Source organism: Corythoichthys intestinalis, chromosome 21 (genome assembly GCF_030265065.1).
Source record: "Corythoichthys intestinalis isolate RoL2023-P3 chromosome 21, ASM3026506v1, whole genome shotgun sequence".
Classification (NCBI taxonomy): Eukaryota; Metazoa; Chordata; class Actinopteri; order Syngnathiformes; family Syngnathidae; genus Corythoichthys; species Corythoichthys intestinalis.
Genome location: NC_080415.1, coordinates 31,277,635 through 31,295,947, shown reverse-complemented (window position 1 = coordinate 31,295,947; position 18,313 = coordinate 31,277,635). Strand labels below are relative to the sequence as shown.

At 39.7% G+C, this 18,313-nt stretch overlaps 1 protein-coding gene across 3 annotated transcripts; it reads right to left on the bottom strand.

The window, feature by feature from the left end:
• Window positions 1–4,605: 4,605 nt before the first annotated feature.
• LOC130909998 (dephospho-CoA kinase domain-containing protein-like) lies at window positions 4,606–18,015 on the bottom strand. Of its 3 annotated transcripts, XM_057826994.1 has the most exons (8): window positions 17,876–18,015; window positions 17,338–17,723; window positions 17,002–17,267; window positions 16,751–16,937; window positions 15,978–16,087; window positions 15,737–15,909; window positions 13,040–13,793; window positions 9,820–9,965 (listed from the first exon to the last, which is right to left on the bottom strand). In XM_057826994.1, exons 2-7 carry the CDS (start codon window positions 17,707–17,709, stop codon window positions 13,552–13,554), a joined length of 1,350 nt encoding a protein of 449 aa, XP_057682977.1. In that variant the 5' UTR covers window positions 17,710–17,723; window positions 17,876–18,015; the 3' UTR covers window positions 9,820–9,965; window positions 13,040–13,551. The 3 variants fall into 3 exon arrangements, with proteins under 3 accessions (XP_057682979.1, XP_057682978.1, XP_057682977.1); XM_057826996.1 differs by lacking the exons at window positions 15,737–15,909; window positions 15,978–16,087; window positions 16,751–16,937; ... (1 more) ...; window positions 17,338–17,723; window positions 17,876–18,015 and adding exons at window positions 4,606–9,517; window positions 9,583–9,670; window positions 11,883–11,994 and having other exon boundaries at window positions 9,762–9,965; window positions 13,040–13,542; XM_057826995.1 differs by lacking the exons at window positions 15,737–15,909; window positions 15,978–16,087; window positions 16,751–16,937; ... (1 more) ...; window positions 17,338–17,723; window positions 17,876–18,015 and adding exons at window positions 4,606–9,517; window positions 9,583–9,670; window positions 11,883–11,997 and having other exon boundaries at window positions 9,762–9,965; window positions 13,040–13,541.
• Window positions 18,016–18,313: the final 298 nt, after the last annotated feature.

The following is an 18,313-nucleotide window of genomic DNA, read 5'->3' as shown; positions in this document are numbered from 1 at the left end:
GACACAGGTTGAGTCAAGTTTAATCCATTTTAACTGGCTGTAAGTGTGATTTACTTATTGCCACCACCTGTTATGTGCCACAGGTACTGTAAGTAACAGGTGCTGCTAATTACACAAATTAGAGAGGCATCACGTGATTTTTCAAAGGGTTTCAATACTTTTGTCCAGTCAATTTTTGGAGTTTGGTGTAAAATGATCATGATTTAATTTTTCTTTTCCATTTTTTTTCTGTGGTTTTTCAATGCAAGCAAAATAAATGAAGATATTACTACCAAAGCATTTGTAATTGCAATCATTTTCTGGGAGAAATTGAGCATTATCTGACAAAATTGCAGGGGTGCTAATACTTTGGCCAGCAGTGTACTATATAGGAAAGTCAATTACATGCAATGACATTTTCGGCCACCAGCCCCCCTTAATATCCTCATATGATCTTGACTGTTTTTCAAGGGCCACAAAATAGTGTGTTTTATACACTAAAGTCTTAGCTCAAGACACATTTTGAAGATCTTTGTCTGGTCAATTACCAAAAGACTGTCTTGATTTCAGTCTCTTGTTAAGTCTTGGACTTGTTTTAATCCCAAGAGATCTTTGATTTTGGGTGAATCTCGGTCTGTTCAAAATCATAGTCTTGTTCTGTCATTATCTACACCAGGGGTCCCGAAACGATTCCATTTTGGGCTGCAGTGGGTGCAGAATTTCTTCCCAACAAAACAGTATGACACCTTTGCAACAATCTGGTGTTTTACAGGTGTAATCAGTTGATTTTAATCTGGTGCTCGATCTCTAGGAACAAAACCCAAGACCCACAGCAGCCCTTGAGGACCGTTTTGAACTGCCCGATCTATACTGTACACCAAATCTACAATATGTAAGATTTTTTACTTCCACTGAGACTCGGGGAAAAAAAATGTTTAATTAAACCTAAGACTGGGCATCTGCCCCCTGCCCCCCACCCCCCCAAAAAATCTTAATTTAGTTTTTTCCTATTGTTCAATCTTGATTATTTTCAAAATTCTTAAACTGTATTTTTCTTCTTTTTTTTTTTTAAATAACCATTTTTTTCAATGGCGTCTACCCTTGAATATTAACATTGATGTAATGAGTGATTGGAAATTTAAATGTATTTTGTATTTTCGGGCAGAACATGTGTAATGTTTAAATTTGAACGACTGCTCAAAATCTGCCAAAATAGTCAGTTTGCATCTGAATATGCACATGGTCAATTAAATATGACATTGTTGATACAGAGCTCGATCATTTTTTTCTGCAAATCTTAATGTTAAAATTGACTAGCCCTTTTTCAAGCCATTTTCTTCTTCGTCAGTACGAGTAATCACAGAAGAGTTGCACTACACAATACATGTTTTTTCATCAATAACAGTGAATGAGTTCATATTTCATAAATTCGCACTATAAGGTGTGACAAAAAATTCTAGAAGCGACTGTTGTCAATAATACCTCGAGATGTGAGTTTTAATTTACACTTGCCCAAATTATTTTACTCCCAGGAGATAGACTGAAATGCCATTAATCCATTACAGCCTCCCCCGAAAGAAAAGTAATGATAAGGGAAAAATATGACAAAGAATAGAATTAAACTGAATAGTTAATGCCACATTATAAATTAATTGCCGCTCAAACTAAGTATGCAACTTGGCCACTAGGGACAGTATAACACATTTATCCAGACAGCATGTACTCCTTGATAATTGTCTGATATGAAAAACTGCTTATAAACCCTTAAGGAATAATAAGACGACATGTTTTTCCATTAAGCAGATTAAAACAAGAATTAGCGTTCATGTGGCAAACAATAGCAAATAGAAACCACAATGAAGTCGTGGTTAACATTTGGCTTGGAATGCCTTCTTATCAGTCCTCACAGTTCTAATTTTTAATTTAGCGCTATCCCAGCTCGGCCTTTCCTGATGGTCGGTAGGCGGGCGGGTGATGAAAAAGTGCTCAGACAGACGACACTCAACGGGCGCCCATGGTGGGGGGCAGAGCTCGGTGATGGCTATTTTCCTGAAATCTGCTGTGGGGAGAGCATTCACAGGTGGCGGCGGCGACAGTTTTAGTACGATCAAACTTCATGGCTCCGTTATTAAAGACACAATTATCATTCAGACAGGGACGTACCCCGAGAGAATTCACACTAGCTGGTTCAGATAAAGTCCAAGCCTGCAAAATGCGGCCTCCAGACACATTCTGGAAATGATGACAGTTCAAATACTCCAGGGTTCTTGCACCCTTTTAAAAGTCAAATATAATGGTTTTTAAGACATTTTTAAGAATATCATTTAAGACAAAAAAATGTTGCAACTATTTTTGATGAAGAAATTTTAATTAACGGCGATGTGCGTTCGCCGGCTTTGACCCCCGATTGTCCCTAACGAAAAAGTATTTTGCAGATTTGCACGGGGGTGGGGGGGGGGGGGGGGACTTTTGGGTACCTCATGATACAATATGCGATACAAGGCTCACGATAACGATATGGCGATAAAATTATCGATACATGGGTCAGGAAATCATTCTACGATATTCTAAAAAAACAACTAATAAACAGAAAAACAAGCTCATTTCAACCTGCTTTGAATTGGAAAGTTTATCACTAGTAGACTTAAAACTAGGGCTGCATCTATCGATTATTTTACTAGTCGATTAATCGATGAACTAGTTACTTCGAATAATTCAGTAATCGGATAAGGAACATTCATTCATTCATTCATTAACCATGCCGCTTTTCCTCACGAGGGTCGCGGAGGTGCCGGAGCCTATCCCAGCTAACTACGGGCCGTAGGCAGGGGACACCCTGAACTGGTTGCCAGCCAATCGCAGGGCAAAAGGAGACATACAACCATTCAGGCACACACTGATACCTACGGACAATTTAGATTTGGATAAGGAACATAAAAAATTAAAATACCTAAGCTGAGCCTCAAACAAAAAGAACGAACAATTGGCTAATTTAAATAGCAAAAGTCCACTAGCTTAAATGCTAAAATGCTAACTTTTTTTTTTTTTTTTTAACAATGCTCTTAACAAATGGGTTAAACACATATTCCCACAAAATATGGCTCAAAATACCCATAAACTAAATTACGAATGCATTAAAGAAACATTACCTCAAACAAAAACTTGGCTTATGTTGGTCTTAACAGGGAGCAGCTGGATTCACCCATGTGAAATCAGTTATGTCATATTCAGTGTTGCCACTAGTGGGCAGTGTATCCACCCAAATTAATAAAACTAAATGCAAACACTTTCAAAACAATCCATTGCAACGCCACTTTAATTAAACGAATATTGCGCTCGATCTATCGCTTATATCGCTGTTCCAATCACTGTTTGAAGGGCTTTGTAGGGCGGCCGTATGGAGCGCTGCCATCGCTGTTCTCGGTGTGACGTATCACTTCCGGGTTCGTCCCCTTTCAGGCTCGAACTTCGGAAACGCAATTATTTTGTCCAATATACAACATATAAAATATTTTTTCATGCTTTATTTGTTGGAGAATGTTTAATTACTTTAATTGTCACCCTATTTGGCATTTTATGAAATTACTTCACATTTGGTCTTTAAACGATTTCCAAACACACCAAAGGTTACTATGTTTGTTTGTTTTTTTTTTAATGAAAAAAAAAAAAAAAAACAAACATGAAAGGTAACACGTTACTTTGCAGAGAAACTAATTACTCTTACCTTCAGGTAACTGAGCTATTAACTCAATTACTTTTTGGAAGAAGTAATTTGTAACTAATTACTTTTTAAGAGTAAGATTAACAACACCGGTCATAAAGATGAAGTCTGCGGAATGAAAAGTGACGAAAGCGTAGATTTCATTCTGCCAATTTGTTACTGAACACAATTTGCCCGCAACTATTGCTGATCACTTCTAAGAATTAGCAAAAGAAATGTTCCTTGACTCAAAGATTGCATCGGCAAATTCATTTTATCAATTGACCTTTTAAATTTGTAATTGGGCACACTAACGAACTACCTTCAAGTCAAACTGAATTGTGAGCTGAAGTGCAGCCATCAAGACATGATAGAAATTGCCAACAGTGCTACATGCAATTATAACAAAAGTCAATGTTAAATTTTAGTAATCATGATGTAGCTGAAGATATTCATTGTTCTTTGATTGCACCAGGTTATATGTTACAATATTACCAATAAATTCATATTATTTTAAAAATTGAGTTTTATTTTTGTTTCATATTGCACGCTATATAGAACGTAAGATTAGTCACCAATTTGTAAGGGCATACATCACTATTTATAAGATTGCCTACGGCCTCGGGTTAATAATAATAATAATTATACATTTTATTTCTAGAGCGCTTTTCAAAACACACAAAGACGCTTCAAAATAAACGCACAATAAAAAGAAGTAAAAATATAAGAGCTAGGGGTTATGGTGGGTAAGAAAGAGTGAACAGGTGTGTTTTCAGTCTAGATTTGAAACGTGATAGGGTAGATATGCTGCGAAGATCAGGGGGTAGGGAGTTCCAGAGCTGGGGGGGGCGCAATGACTAAAAGCTCTGGAACCAAAGGTGGAGAGGCGGACACGGGGGACGAAGAGGGGAAGAATAGTGGTAGAGCGAAGTAAACGGGTTGGATTGTTAAGACGGAGAAGATCGCAAAGGTAGGGAGGGGCCAGGGCATGAAGTATTTTGAAGGTGATGATGAGGATCTTGGAGTTGATTCTTTGTTTGACGGGAAGCCAGTGAAGTTGACGGAGGATGGGGGTGATGTGGTGTGTTGCCGGGGTTCGAGTGATGAGGCGTGCTGCTGAGTTCTGGAGGAGCTGCAGTTTCTGGAGGGACTTGTTAGGTTGACAGGTATGCCTTTCGTAAGCTGAAATTTCTTTCGTAACAAGTGGCAATATTTTCCTGTTGAGGCATATCTTAACCTGAAAATTCTGTATGTAGAGACGTTCGTAAGTAGAGGTACCACAGGATAGATTCTTAGTGGGAGCATATCGATAAACTTTTGGGCTACAAAGTGCATCAATATATGACCTTTTTGATATATTGACACATCCCTAAGGTATATTTTCCAGGTAGCAGTACTGGTAACTATAAACTAGTGTTTGGTACATTATGTCCTTGTGCAAGTGTATGTTTAAATGCACACCCCCGCCACCCATCACTCCACATTAGTGACGCGGTGGCTTGGGGGGCCTTGGACCAAGCCAAGTGACATACATTGGCGAAGGGTGACGTCATGGCTTCATCCGCTTCTTTTTTCCTTTTTGCTTGATGTTTGTCTTCTCCTCAAGAAAGTTTTCTATTATTTGCCATTGGCAATCTTACCTACTTGGGTCGAAACCCTCAGGAAGAAGTTGTTCAAAAATCAGTGTTGGATTTAGTTTATATTCAGTTTTACAAAGAAAGTTCACAGAGGGTGGGGGTTCAAGAAAGGAAATCATGAGTAAGAAAATACAGCAAAGTTCTAGAACTCACTCACTTCAACATCTTTAGTGGATTGTCAAATACATTCGGTCTGGCAAAAGCTCAGGTACTCTGTGCATTAGAGCTACCACGATTAATCGCCGAATTGATTATCAAATGAACCAAAACAACTTTTATAATCAATTAATCGTTCACAGATTGTTTACCTAAATATTGTTCAAGTTTTCTTAGAGCCTCTAAACCAGGGGTGTCAAACTCACTTTGGTTCACGGGCCACGTTTATTGCAATTAGATCTCATGAGGGCCGGACTAGTTTATTTTTGGCCAAATAACTTATTTACTGGCTGCCACTGACAGAGCTCGACGTCCAATCTATTTTGACTGGGAGTTGTGATTGAACGTCCTTGCCCTTCTCGGTCAAAATAGATTGGACATCGAGCACTGTCAATGGCACTGGAAAATGAGCTTTCTCAGTCAGTCAATCGAGTTGGACATCTATCATTGTCAATGGCAGGCAATGAATCACTTCCATCTCATTTTACGGCTCACTTCGTGTCAATTTTGGATCATTTACTGTTGATTTTTCAGGCATTTCCAAGATGCTTCCTATTGATTTTAGGGCATTTCAAGATTACTACCAGCTGATTTTATGTAACTTTCTGTTGGGTGCCATTGATGGAGCTAGCCGTTCAATACATTTTGATTGGGATGGGACGAATGTAACTGCCGACACAAAAGTTGAGCCAAGCGCAGTAGTGCGTCAATGTCAAAATAAAAGCATGTCATTTTGTATAAACAGTATGAATAAGCTAAAACATGCCCATCAGGCAGAACAACACCACCAGGGGGCCGGATTGAACCCCCTAGCACAGGGGTCCCCAACGACTGGTCCGTGGCGCATTTGGTACCGGGCTGCGCAGAAATAATAAATAATTTATTAACAACTGCATTCTGGCCGATTGACTTTGGCCTGTGCCGCTTAACACACCAATATCCTTGTCTACTCTAGATATACAACTACAGGATAGGATGTCGTCATAGAAATGCATTGATTGGACTGTTAGCAGTACATCTTGTTTTGTATATCTATGTGTGCTTGGCCTCGATAATAACGTATGACGTCACACATCAAATTTGTTCCCGGAAATAAATAGCCCCCACACTAGAATGACTGAAAAACAGACGTCTTTGGAAAGATTTTTTTTTTTTATGGGGAAAAGGGAACCTGACGGGCCAGAAGATAAGCCTACAACCTCGAAGAAAACTAAATCTATGCTACTTCCCAATCACTAAAGACCCACGAACTCCGAAGGAGTGGAATTGTGACCCGTATGTGAATAAACCGAGTGATTCGAGCATGTCTGTGCAACAGGAATATCAGCTTGTAGAGATCGCAAATCACAGCGACCTTAAACGTACATTTGAGACAACAACTCTACCGAGGTTCTGGACTAAAGTCATTTCGGAATATCCTGACATTGCTAGGAGCGCACTAAAAACTGCAACAATTTCCAACATCATGTCTTTGTGAAGCTAGCTTCTCTCCTTCTCCTATCTCGTCACAACGAAACAATCTCAGGCCTCCCACTAATGGCGTACCGCACGCAGGCTATTTTTAGACCGTGACGTCGCAACGTAAAGCGGAAGTAAAGCCGAAGTGGGACATTATAGAACCGCCCTCGCATAGACCCAACGTAATTAGTGCTACTTTTCTCTGGTAATCTTTCAAAAACGAACATGCCGATCACACATTGCTTTTTTGGAACTTGTAGAAACGACTCTAGACATTACGACACATGAGGATGTTTTCTTCATACGTTCAACTTGCGCGGACTTTAACACCAGCTCGGCAAATCCATTCACGTTTCATATGCAGTAAACATTATGTTGGGTTGGCATGGTCTTTCAGAGGACAAAGAGGTAAGCCATTTTTATATTTTTAACTTATTTCTTTAGCGTAACGTTGTGCCGTACTGCTTCTGTCTGACAATGAATGACCTGAAAAGAATTACAATGGTATCTGACTTCCACTGTTACCGTTTCTGTTATATATATATAAAAAAACAACTTTAGTAAGGGGGAAGTGTAAATAAATTATAGGATTAAGATGTGTTGTCAATGAAAAAATTAAAAGTGTTCGTTGGCTGTCACTGAGTAGCATTTGCGATCGCTACACAAAGCTAACTAAATTACCCCCAAGAACGGTAAGAGACGTAGGGCAACCAGAGGATATATAAGAAAGACAGGGCTGATGGTAAAGGATAGCTTGTTGAAACAGGAGAATGTCATTGTCAGTCGCGTCGGTAAAAAAAGCTGAAGCTATGCTTAGGTCGGCTCGTTTTTTTTCGTCTTTTTCAGCCTTAGACACTAAATTCATCTCTTTAACTGAACATTTTTATGTTCTTCCACATCTTTGCCAGTCAATTTGGCACCAGGCACATCATTTTCTGAGAGAATTGGTAGGTTTAACTCTGTAAACATCTCCTTCGTACACGATTTCCATTCATTTTCTATTAGGGACAAACGGTGGCCTGTCCCTACTTAGCAACAGTAGCTAATGTCATGAATATTAATGAGCGGAAGTGACGTGTTGCTTGCGGTACGCCATTCAGCGGGTGAGTTGTATTTTCCCTGCACTTAACACGACGGGGCTAAAAACAAATGTTATTTTATATTTACTGTATTTTTCTGACGCACGTTGCCGGTGTTCCGACAAATTTGGCATGCGCGTAACGTTAACAATGACCGCGAATGCAGCGATTCCAAAGTAAACACTACAAACTTTCTTTAAAGAAAGGAATATTAACTTACATTTGCCATGTTAACTGCACACAACTGCTCGTAGCTCTCTCACTTAAAGACTTGACCGTGTCGTTAAGCATTAATTTACGCCATTTTCGTGTTGCACATATGTCTATGATGTCAATAGTTTTTTTTTTAGCACCGTTGGATAACAATGAGAGTCCAACTGAATATAAAAGAGGGCTTTTTTCACCGCCACAAAAGCTTTGGGAGCAAAATTTAATAAGGGTGCAAAATTTGACAGACCAGCGGTCCATGAAAAAAAAGGCACAAATCACACCGGTCCGTGGTGCAAAAAAGGTTGGGGACCCCTGCCCTAGCAGGCCGTACATTTGACACCCCTGCTCTAAACGGTAAATATATGTGTATTTCTGTAGTCGTCAACGAAAGTCAACTTATATTTGCAAACATTTGCTTTTGCTTTGGAAAACACATACAGTTAGATTCTTCAAAGTTCAACTTTTCACTAAATATAATCGGGCATATACTACTCCAAAAAAAGGTTTGTGGCAGCCCTACTGTATGTGACTTTAAAGTGACTAAAATGTGTGACAAAACGCTAAAAGTGTAAAATAAAAATATCTATTAGCTTCGTGGACTCTCCTATTCTTTACGTTACAGTAAAACCAAAGTTAATTGCACGTGGATAAATCATACATTTACTCGTCAGTGCAAGTTAAGCTAATAAATGTGGTTGTCAAGTGTCCTCATGAGAATTCAGTAGGAAATTGTACAAAATATGACACAAGATTAGTAGTGTTAAAGCATTTTTTTCAGCTAAACCTATGGTGACAAACATGGTGAAAATGTTCCTTTTAAATTCATCTGACAGTCGAAAAGACATACTTCACTTCATTACACTTTGACAGATACCCCCCCATCAAAAAAAAAAGTCAAAGTCAGTTCCTTTCTAGAGTAATTAAAGTGCATGGTTTGTAAGAAATCCTACTAAATGTTGCTGACAACATGACTAACCTCACAGTTAAAACACAACATTCCCGTCATCCCACCTTAGGACAAAATCATCTTGGCGGCGTATAGCAGCACCCCGCCCAGACCGGCGGTGGCGGCCACGGCTAGCACCCGCACCAGAAGGAAGTCCATTGAGTCCTCCAGCTTGGTGTGAAGCCGCAAGACCTGGCGGTGTGTGTCCTCTCGCGTGCCTGAGTTCTCGATGACATGGCTAGCTAGGCCGCGCTTTTCGTTGAGCGGCATCTGCGCCGCTAGCCGCTGCTCGGCCTCCTCCTGCGTCAAGCCGTCCCGTTGCATCAGGCGTGACAGCTGAGTGGCGGGATCGCTGGAAAACACAATTTAGATCATTTAAAAAAATAATAATAATTGTGGCAAAAGTGAAGATCTTACCAGTAAACGACAACAGTGTGATTAAGAAACTGTGTGAGCTTTCTGGTTTCAAAGAGAAGTGGCACATCCAGCACAACGTAGCGGTAACCTACAGAAATTACAAATGTGCTTGATTTTGAGACTGTATTTAACTCAGTCCATTTGAAATTTGAGAGGCTGACAATGAATGACATCCTCACCTCTGAGGAAGTAGTACACAATCTGTTTGAACATTTCTTTATGAATCTCCGGGTGCGTGATGGAGTTGAGCAGCTTGCGCTTCGCCGCATCTGCAAAGACAATGCGGCCAAGCTTCTGACGGTCAATCTCGCCGTTCTCCAGCAGAATCTCACGCCCGAAATGGAAGACGATGCGCGAGTGGGCAGGCGAGCGTGGCTCCACCACTACAGTATAAATAAAAGCAAAATGCATCGTGAGAGGGTGAGCAGTAATACCGTAATTTTCGGACCATAAACCGCTACTTTTCCCCCTCATTTTGAATTCTCCGGATTGTAGTCTTATGTGGCTTATTTGTTGATTTATTTGTGTTAATAGGTAACACTTTATTTGACAGCGACGTCATTAGACTGTCATAAGACAGTCATAATTATGACATGACACTATCATGGGCATTTATGAATACTTATGACGGTTGTCATTTACAGTCATCTGGAAAATTATGTCACCAACTCCATTTATGTCCAGCTCGGATCTTTTACAACCATTCAAAAGTGAGACAATTTGCCGGATGACACAAAATGACATCTGTCATAAACATCCATTAATGCTCATGGCATTGTCATGTCATAGTTATTGTTGAAATTCGCTCCCCCGGCCAAGACGCACGGAAACAGCGACAGCCAAAACAAGTGCCGCTCGGCCGATGCTGCCTCGCGTGCGCCAACCGGGAAGGCTGAACTTCGCGCGTTCACCTCTGATATTAACCCTTTGTACTGACTCCATGTTCCAAAAGTTTGAAAAAGACGCGCTGAAAGCAGGTTGACAATGGTCAAAAACAAGGCAAAAACAGACGACGGAGGGACACTTCTGGATCCAAAACAAGGCTACATGTTTCAGAGCAGCAAAAATCTGTGTTATCTCAGTGTCCAGTCTTTTTAAAGTCCGTGGTGAAGCGGCCCGTACCGAAGGTGTGTCCGAAGGTGTGTCTGGGCGTTGCTTTTTGGTCTTCCCCTCTGTGGCCGGTTTTGGGCGGCTTAAGTTCGTGCGCGGATGGGATGCCCGCTATCAACTTTGTTGTCCGGGCTGTCTCTACTTGTTTTAGGACAAAGCGCTTTGTCCTTGGAGTTTGATGGGAGAGCTGATTGCAAGAGTTGGTGCGTCAATCTTGTTCATGAAGCACGCGTTGGGCTTCTGTGATAAGACGGCATTGTGTATCTCTTCTATTTCTTCTCATTAAACTATGGTGTGCTATTTACAGTGGGGAGAACAAGTATTTGATACACTGCCAATAGGAAAACCCATTGGCAGTGTATCAAATACTTGTTCTCCCCACTGTATATTAGTAGTGCAGTCCTACCGTAAATATGAAAATGATACTATTTCCTGATTAATTATATTACGTGTGTTAGATTAATGCAAACAAACAGTTAGACGGTGCCTACGAGAAACTGTACCATTTTTCTCATCTCCCCCTCAATAGCCCGGATAAGGTGATTCACTTTACCGTGTCAAAGGGCATGTAGTGGAGTCTGCTTAAAGAATAGTTAGATGAATGTGTTAGACTAATGCAAACAATTATATGGTGTGTGCGATGACGCTACCTTTTCACTTCATTATGATGGTCTTATGACAGTCTTATGGCGCCACTGTCATATAAAGTGTTACCAAATACCATAACCATAAAATTAATAAAACATCTAGAACAGTAACTGAATAAATAATTAGCACAGAACATGAATTTTGATCGTAATTTACATCTGTAAGGCTGCAATGCATGCTAGGAGGCATGTTGGACCACAACACTGTTGACATCAGGTGGCAGCAGAGGTTGACTGGGGAGCAGTGATGGCCAAATTAAGCTTCTTGAAGCAATGAAGCTTTGCAGCCAGTTGGTTTAAAGCTTCACGGGGTTCATTCGGTTCTATGACAGTCTTATGACGCCGCTGTCAAATAAAGTGTTACCATTTAATATCTTCTGGTGTAAGTACCCATGATACAGTAAGGACAGCTGCGGCTTATAGTCCAGTGCATCTTATCTTAAAACAAATGCTGTTTTCGTGACAAATTATGTGGGTGGCGGCTTATAGTCAGGTGCCCCTTTATAGACCGAAAATTACGGTACTAAATTACTGGCAAACTACCTTTTCGGGCAACGACGTCCGCATCGACGATAGGGCAGCCGAGCTCACGCAGCATTGATGACACTGTGCTTTTCCCAGAGGCGATACCGCCCGTCAGGCCAACCAAATACATCTTCTGAAAAAAAATATGATTTAAAATGTTTTCTTAACCTTTTATGAAAATGTTTTTTTAAATTGCACTGGGCGACTACATCAGTGAAATCTACATTCTTTCATTAAGTCGAAAATCATGTACATTTAAAAAAATATGTGCTGTTCAGCTGCTTAGACATGTAAAGTTGAGTGTTAAAGTTAACTATGTTGAATGATGTTTGGGTTTGATCCTGCCAAAGATGCTTGTAAGCCAAAGCTTTAATGCGCCGCATGCGTCAATCATTGTTTAACTTGTTAAACAGTTGCCATGGCAACTCATTGTAAGTGAGCAGTAGAGTGGAGTGAGTGAACTCACTCAATGAAGCATTTAATAAAGCCAAGCATTTTTCGACGACTTTATACTTGTTTAAAAATAATTCGATGGGAGAGTATCATGTTTAAAACATAAGTACATTTGAAGTGATCAAAAACAATTTACTAATATCTAACTTTTAATTATATTTTGGGAAAAACATGTCATATGTATCTCTTTCCAAAGCTAAATCTGAATAAATACATTGAACACACACACACAAAATTAGGGGGGCGCTACTTCGCGGTTTTTCATTTATCGCGACGGGTTCTTGTCCCAATTAACCGCGTAAAACGAGGGATCACTGTATTTTTAAAAAAATATTAATTCATTCAGAGAATGCAGCTGGACATAAAAGGAAGGAATACAGATACAAAAACATGATTAAATATACAGCATTTGGAGCCTAATGTAAGTAGCGCTACAATAACGATAAGACTACTCTTAGCAAGGGGACAACATTTAGAAAGTTTTTTATTACCAACTTTTTATGAAATCATGCTAACAAATACGTCCACTTTTTGCATGGACACATCATTGAGCTGCCTGTCTTTTGCCATTTAAACCTTGACTACGATAATTCCACAATTTAACAAACACAAAAGTGGGTTTGGCTCCATTTTAGATTAACACACACTTTAAAAAAATTCAAATTGTCCAGATGATTTCTTGATAAATGATTGAAAACAAAATATTACAATATGTTTCTTACCTCGTTACTGTCGACTGCTCTATGAAAATTGCAAACCAACTGGGACTTGGAGCCGCACTTCAAGCTAATGCTAACAGGCTAAATGTCGACAACGTTGTCAAAACGACCGAAAATAGACGGTAAAACGGAGCCATCGTCCTCCTTCGCTCGTCTCTGCAGTCTCACAGTCAAACAAAATGGGCAACGGTCGATATTATTCGTCAAATTGTCAGCCAATACTCTTGAGGTCAACTACATGTTGACAACCGGATGTTGGTGCTACATATGCCACAGCAAAACACCTCCGGTCGTCCTCGTATCTGAAAGGTTCCTTCTTCAGTGTGTCACTTCTACAAAAACCTTAATATATACACTTGAGATAATAAAATCTGAAGCATTTTCACAATATAAATCAAGTACACAAGTCATGTCGAAATTGTTGTAAAAGGTATGTTTATTTTACAGAAATAAACATTTTTGCCGGAAAAGAAAATTATGAAACTTGAACAAAAATCCTATTGACACGTTTCTATTCAGGACTTGGACAAGTCATTGACAACAAGCAAACTTGTGGAATTGTGCAAATGTTTGGACCGCTTCCCTTTATGGAGAGTTTCTCCGCCATCTTCTGCCTCTTCACGTTCGAGACGGCCTCTCTTGACAAAATGCTCGATGCGTGACTCGAGGCTTTCGCAGAGCGGTCGCTCCAGCAAAGGCCGGTATTTCTTCTGGCGGCTGCCTTCCACTAGCAAGCACACTGCAGACGACACTCCGCCTGTGGATCAAGACATATACTTGCATCCTGTTATCTTTATAAATAAAATCATCAAGGTTAGGTGTGGGAACCTCTGGGTACCTCACAATAACGATAACGATTCGATTAACGCGATTAATTCGAAATTTTGCTGCTTCGAGTCTTTGTTTATTTAGAGTGGCGTTGTAATGGTTTGTGTTAAAAGTGTTTGCATTTAGTTTTATTGATTTGGGAGGATACACTGACCTCTAGTGGCAACAGTGAATATGACAATTCATTTAACATGGCTGAATTCAGCTGCTCCCTGTTAAGACCAACATAAGGTAAGTTTTGTTTTTAGCGAATGTTTTTTCATGCATTCCTGATTTAGTTTATAGGTATGTATAGCCATTTTTTTTGTATTTGGAATATGTGTTTGAACGATTTGTTGAGAGCATTGTAAAAAAAAAATACAAGTTAGCATTTTATAGCAATTAAGCTATCGGAACTTTAGGTATGCAAGTTAGCCAATTTTTCTACAAAATTCTAAAAAAATAAAATAAAAATTTAAATTTAAATTAAAAAAAAAAAATCTACAAAACAACAAACAGAAAAACAAGCCATTTTCATTCTGCTGTAAATTGGAATGAGTTGATCACTAGTAGGCGTCCAAATCCATTTGACTTGGGAGGGTGGCAGCGAATGAACTAGGGCTGCAGTTTTCAGTTATTTAAGTAATCGATTAATCTATCAATTAGTTTGAATAATTGAGTAATCAGATTAGGAATATTAAAGGCGTTGCGGAATCAATTTTAGGAGATCTAAAACAAAGGCTTGCCAAGATTGCACTTTCAAAAGAGCATTAAATGAGAATACAAAATAAAATTGTTTTTTTTTTTAAACAATGCAGAATTGCACCATTTCACAAGAGCAATAAATGCATTTAAAAATAAATTTAAATACTTGATCTTAGCCTCAAACAATGTATGAAATGATTTGCTAATTTGCATAGCGTAAATCCGCTAGTTTAAATGCTAACTTTTTACAATACTCTTAACAAGTCATTCAAACACATATTCCCACGAAAAACTGCTAAACTTAACTCTAAACTAAATTACGAATGAATAAACAATTATATTACCTCAAACAAAAACAACCTTATGTTAGTCCTAACAGGGAGCAGCTGGATCCAGCCATGTTCGATGAGTTATGTCATATTGACTGATGCCATTACAGCGCAGTGTAGCCACCCAAATCGATAAAACTAAATGCAAACACTTTCAAAACAAACCACAACAATGCCACTCTAATTAAACAAATCCTCGAGGCAGCAAAATTTGATTCAAAACTTTTTTCTAATCAAATTATTCAAGTTAATCAATTAATCGTTGCAGCACTTGAATGAACCCTTCGTTCATTTTCTGCCATCCCTCCCATTTCAAACGGATTGGACGTCTATAGTTATCAATGACCGACAATGTCAGGGTCATTTCCTATTGATTTTGGGGCATATATGGGTCACTTCCTATTGATTTTGGGACATTTACAGGTCACTTACAGTTGATTTGGGGTTACTGAAAAGGAAGCCACTCAAGAATGTTCCCAAATGATTAGGAAGTGACTCAAAATCAACAGGAATTAACCTGTAAATGCCCTAAACTGAACAGAAAGTGACCTGTAAATGACCAAGAGACTGGCTGTGAATGCTCTGGTTTCAGTGCTATTAACGCCGCTAGACTTCCAATCCAGTCAAAATGAATTGAATGTCTAGCGCCATCAATGGTAGCCAGCGAGCAAACATGGACACTATTCTAATGGAAGATTTTGGTGGTTATCTGTTGATTCTTTTTTTTAAAAGGTGACAACTTTTTAAAACGAAATATTGATTCTTGGAGGGCGCATATAACTTTTTGGGCTACAAAGTATCGCGGTTTAACACACTTTGATATATTGTTACACCCCTAATCCAGGTATAGACTTCTCACCTGTGGCCTCCAAACCTCGAATCATGTCCCCGAGGATGTTGGCTTTGACTGCGCTCTGCGTCCAGTGTTGCTGCAGAGTGTTAAGTGCGAAATTCAGCTCCTCAGCGTCTTGTTCCCAGTTCAGCTTGTCAAAGTGGCAGTCGTACAGCACCAGCGGGTAGTCCACCGCCATGCTAGATGAGAACGGAAAAAGTCATAGATTTTAGAGAATGATTTAAATATTTCAATGAATGTTAGTCACCTATATTGCGGCTTTCTAGGGTTATTGTGAACATCAAGAAGGCTGTTGATGACTTCTGGTGCTTCCAGCTTCTGTCCAATCAGAAGCAACACAGCCATCATGCAGCGGACCTGGGGCGTAACAACAAAGACCTCGTCATGGTACATTAACCACAATTATTTTTAAAGACGAACGACTATTTGTAAGTGACGATTAGGGCTGCAGCTATTGATTATTTTAGTAGTCAATTAATCGATGAACTAGTTTGTTCGAATAATCGAGTAATCGGATCGGTAACATGAAAAATTAAAATACCTGAGCTCATCCTAAAACGGTACAAAAAAAATAAAAAAACAAGGATCTATGTACAACAAAAGAACAATTGGCAAACTTGCATAGCAAAAGTCCGCTAGCTTAAATGCTATAAAACGCTAAAGTTTTTTTTTTTTTACACTGCTCTTAACAAATGGATCAGACACATATTCCTAATATTCCTACAAAAAAAAAGCTAAATATACCTATAAACTAAATGACAAATGCATTAAAAAACATTAGCTCAAACAAAAACTTGGCTTATGTTGGTCTTAACATGGAGCAGCTGGATTCAACCATGTTAAACGAGACAGATTGGAGGGCAGTGTATCCACCCAAATCAATAAAACTAAATACAAAAACAAAATTAACCATTACAACGCCACTTCAATTAAACGAATACTCCAAGCAGCAAAATTGAATTTGAATATTTTTTTCTAATCGAATACTCGAGTTAATCGTTTCAGCACTAGTCACGATACCTGGTGGTAAAGGAATGCGAGTCCTTGAATCTCAAACACAAAAATGTCATGCGGGTCGGTTGTTCCAGTAGTTTGTTTGGGGTCTGTCGGCTTGACTGTTGCTGACAGGATGGTTCTCTCAAACTGCAGGACGCCGTTGCCCACGTCCATCTTGCACAGGTTACGGAAATCATGTGTCCCTTCGTACCTGATGAGAAGATAGATGTTATCAAGAAAGTGTTTTAAAATACTATAAATGCATGATAAGCCACCTTTTCGCCGCGTCAGCCATAGACGCCACGTCCAAGGAGCCTCGCGGGAAGTAGTATCGATACGTACGGGACTGGCAATCGAAACGGGCGCTGAAGCCCTCGGCGGTAGGGGCCCAGTCTAAAATTCGAATGTCATGTGGGAGGACTCTGTTCAGAATTTTCACATAGGGAATCTCTGAGGCAGAAGTGGCTTCTTTTTTTCCAATTTCAGGTAGCGTGACACCTAATCCGGAATACTGTGTGGAGCGCAAGTCGATTGTTATCACCTGTGGAGCGGGTAAAGGAAAAACCAGAGTCAAACTACTATAATTAAAACTAAGAATGTCACAAACTCACCTGTGAGAAGGCACTGACACCTTTGTCTGTGCGTCCACACCGGTGATAGTTGGAGCTCTGGCGGTCCTGGATAAGGCGTGTCTTCAGGAGGGCTTCGAAGAGCCTTGCTTCCACTGTGTTGTCCGTGTTCTCCTGGACAGCAAAGCCCTGGTAGGCCCATCCCAGGTAGGCGAGACGGAGGGCGACGTGGCGGTGAGGGTGGGCAGAGAAGTCAAACGGACGCTGTTTGGCTGCTTTCTTCCCTTTTTTACAATTCATTTTCTCATCATTGGGAGATGGGCTATTCTCCATGTGGCTTTCATTCAACTGGGACTTCAGGTTCTCCAGTTCCTTCTCCAGGTCCTTTATTCTCTGGATTAAGGCGTCGGACATACTGCTGGAAATGTCTGAATAAAAATAAACAGTCAAAAATTTATGTTAACGTCTGTAGGAGTCGTAGCGTAGCGAGTTCTTTCTACTTGTCTTGAAAACAATTTAGCGCTGATAACGACAACAATACATAATATTACCAACAACAAAAAAAAACATCCGTTTTTACCTTCACTTTCAACCTCAGAATAGTTAACAACCGTTTTTTTTTTCTCCTTATTTCATCAAGCTTCGAAATTGTTATCGTGGTTGCACAGTGCACACACGCTGACTTTACGGGCAGATTTTACGTCAAATCGGAGCGAATGACGGCAAACACACTTCCGGTACAGAGTTTACATGGGAAATGTAGTCTGCAACTCATAAAATGCACGAAAAGTTATCTAACGCTAGCTGCTGATGCGAAAGAAAGTCAACAACAACACTAAACCGTCGAATAATACTCGCTGATGACATAAATAAAACCTAAACTAAGTTTAATATCTATATAAGAAGTAGGGTTCAAAATATTGGACAATAAGCAACACTGTTACTGCTAATGCAGGTGCGGCTAATTTGACCCACTAAACATTTTCAATAACGAGTCCTGACTTCTTGAACTTTGGTC

Excerpts from the sequence above, each read along its gene's own strand:
- LOC130909998 (XM_057826994.1), bottom strand. The coding sequence starts at position 17,709 with ATGTCCGACGCCTTAATCCAGAGAATAAAGGACCTGGAGAAGGAACTG. Across the intron at positions 17,268-17,337 it reads GTGTCAGTGCCTTCTCACAG|GTGATAACAATCGACTTGCG; the intron begins GTGAGTTTGTGA and ends CCCGCTCCACAG. Across the intron at positions 16,088-16,750 it reads TCGCATTCCTTTACCACCAG|GTCCGCTGCATGATGGCTGT; the intron begins GTATCGTGACTA and ends GTTACGCCCCAG.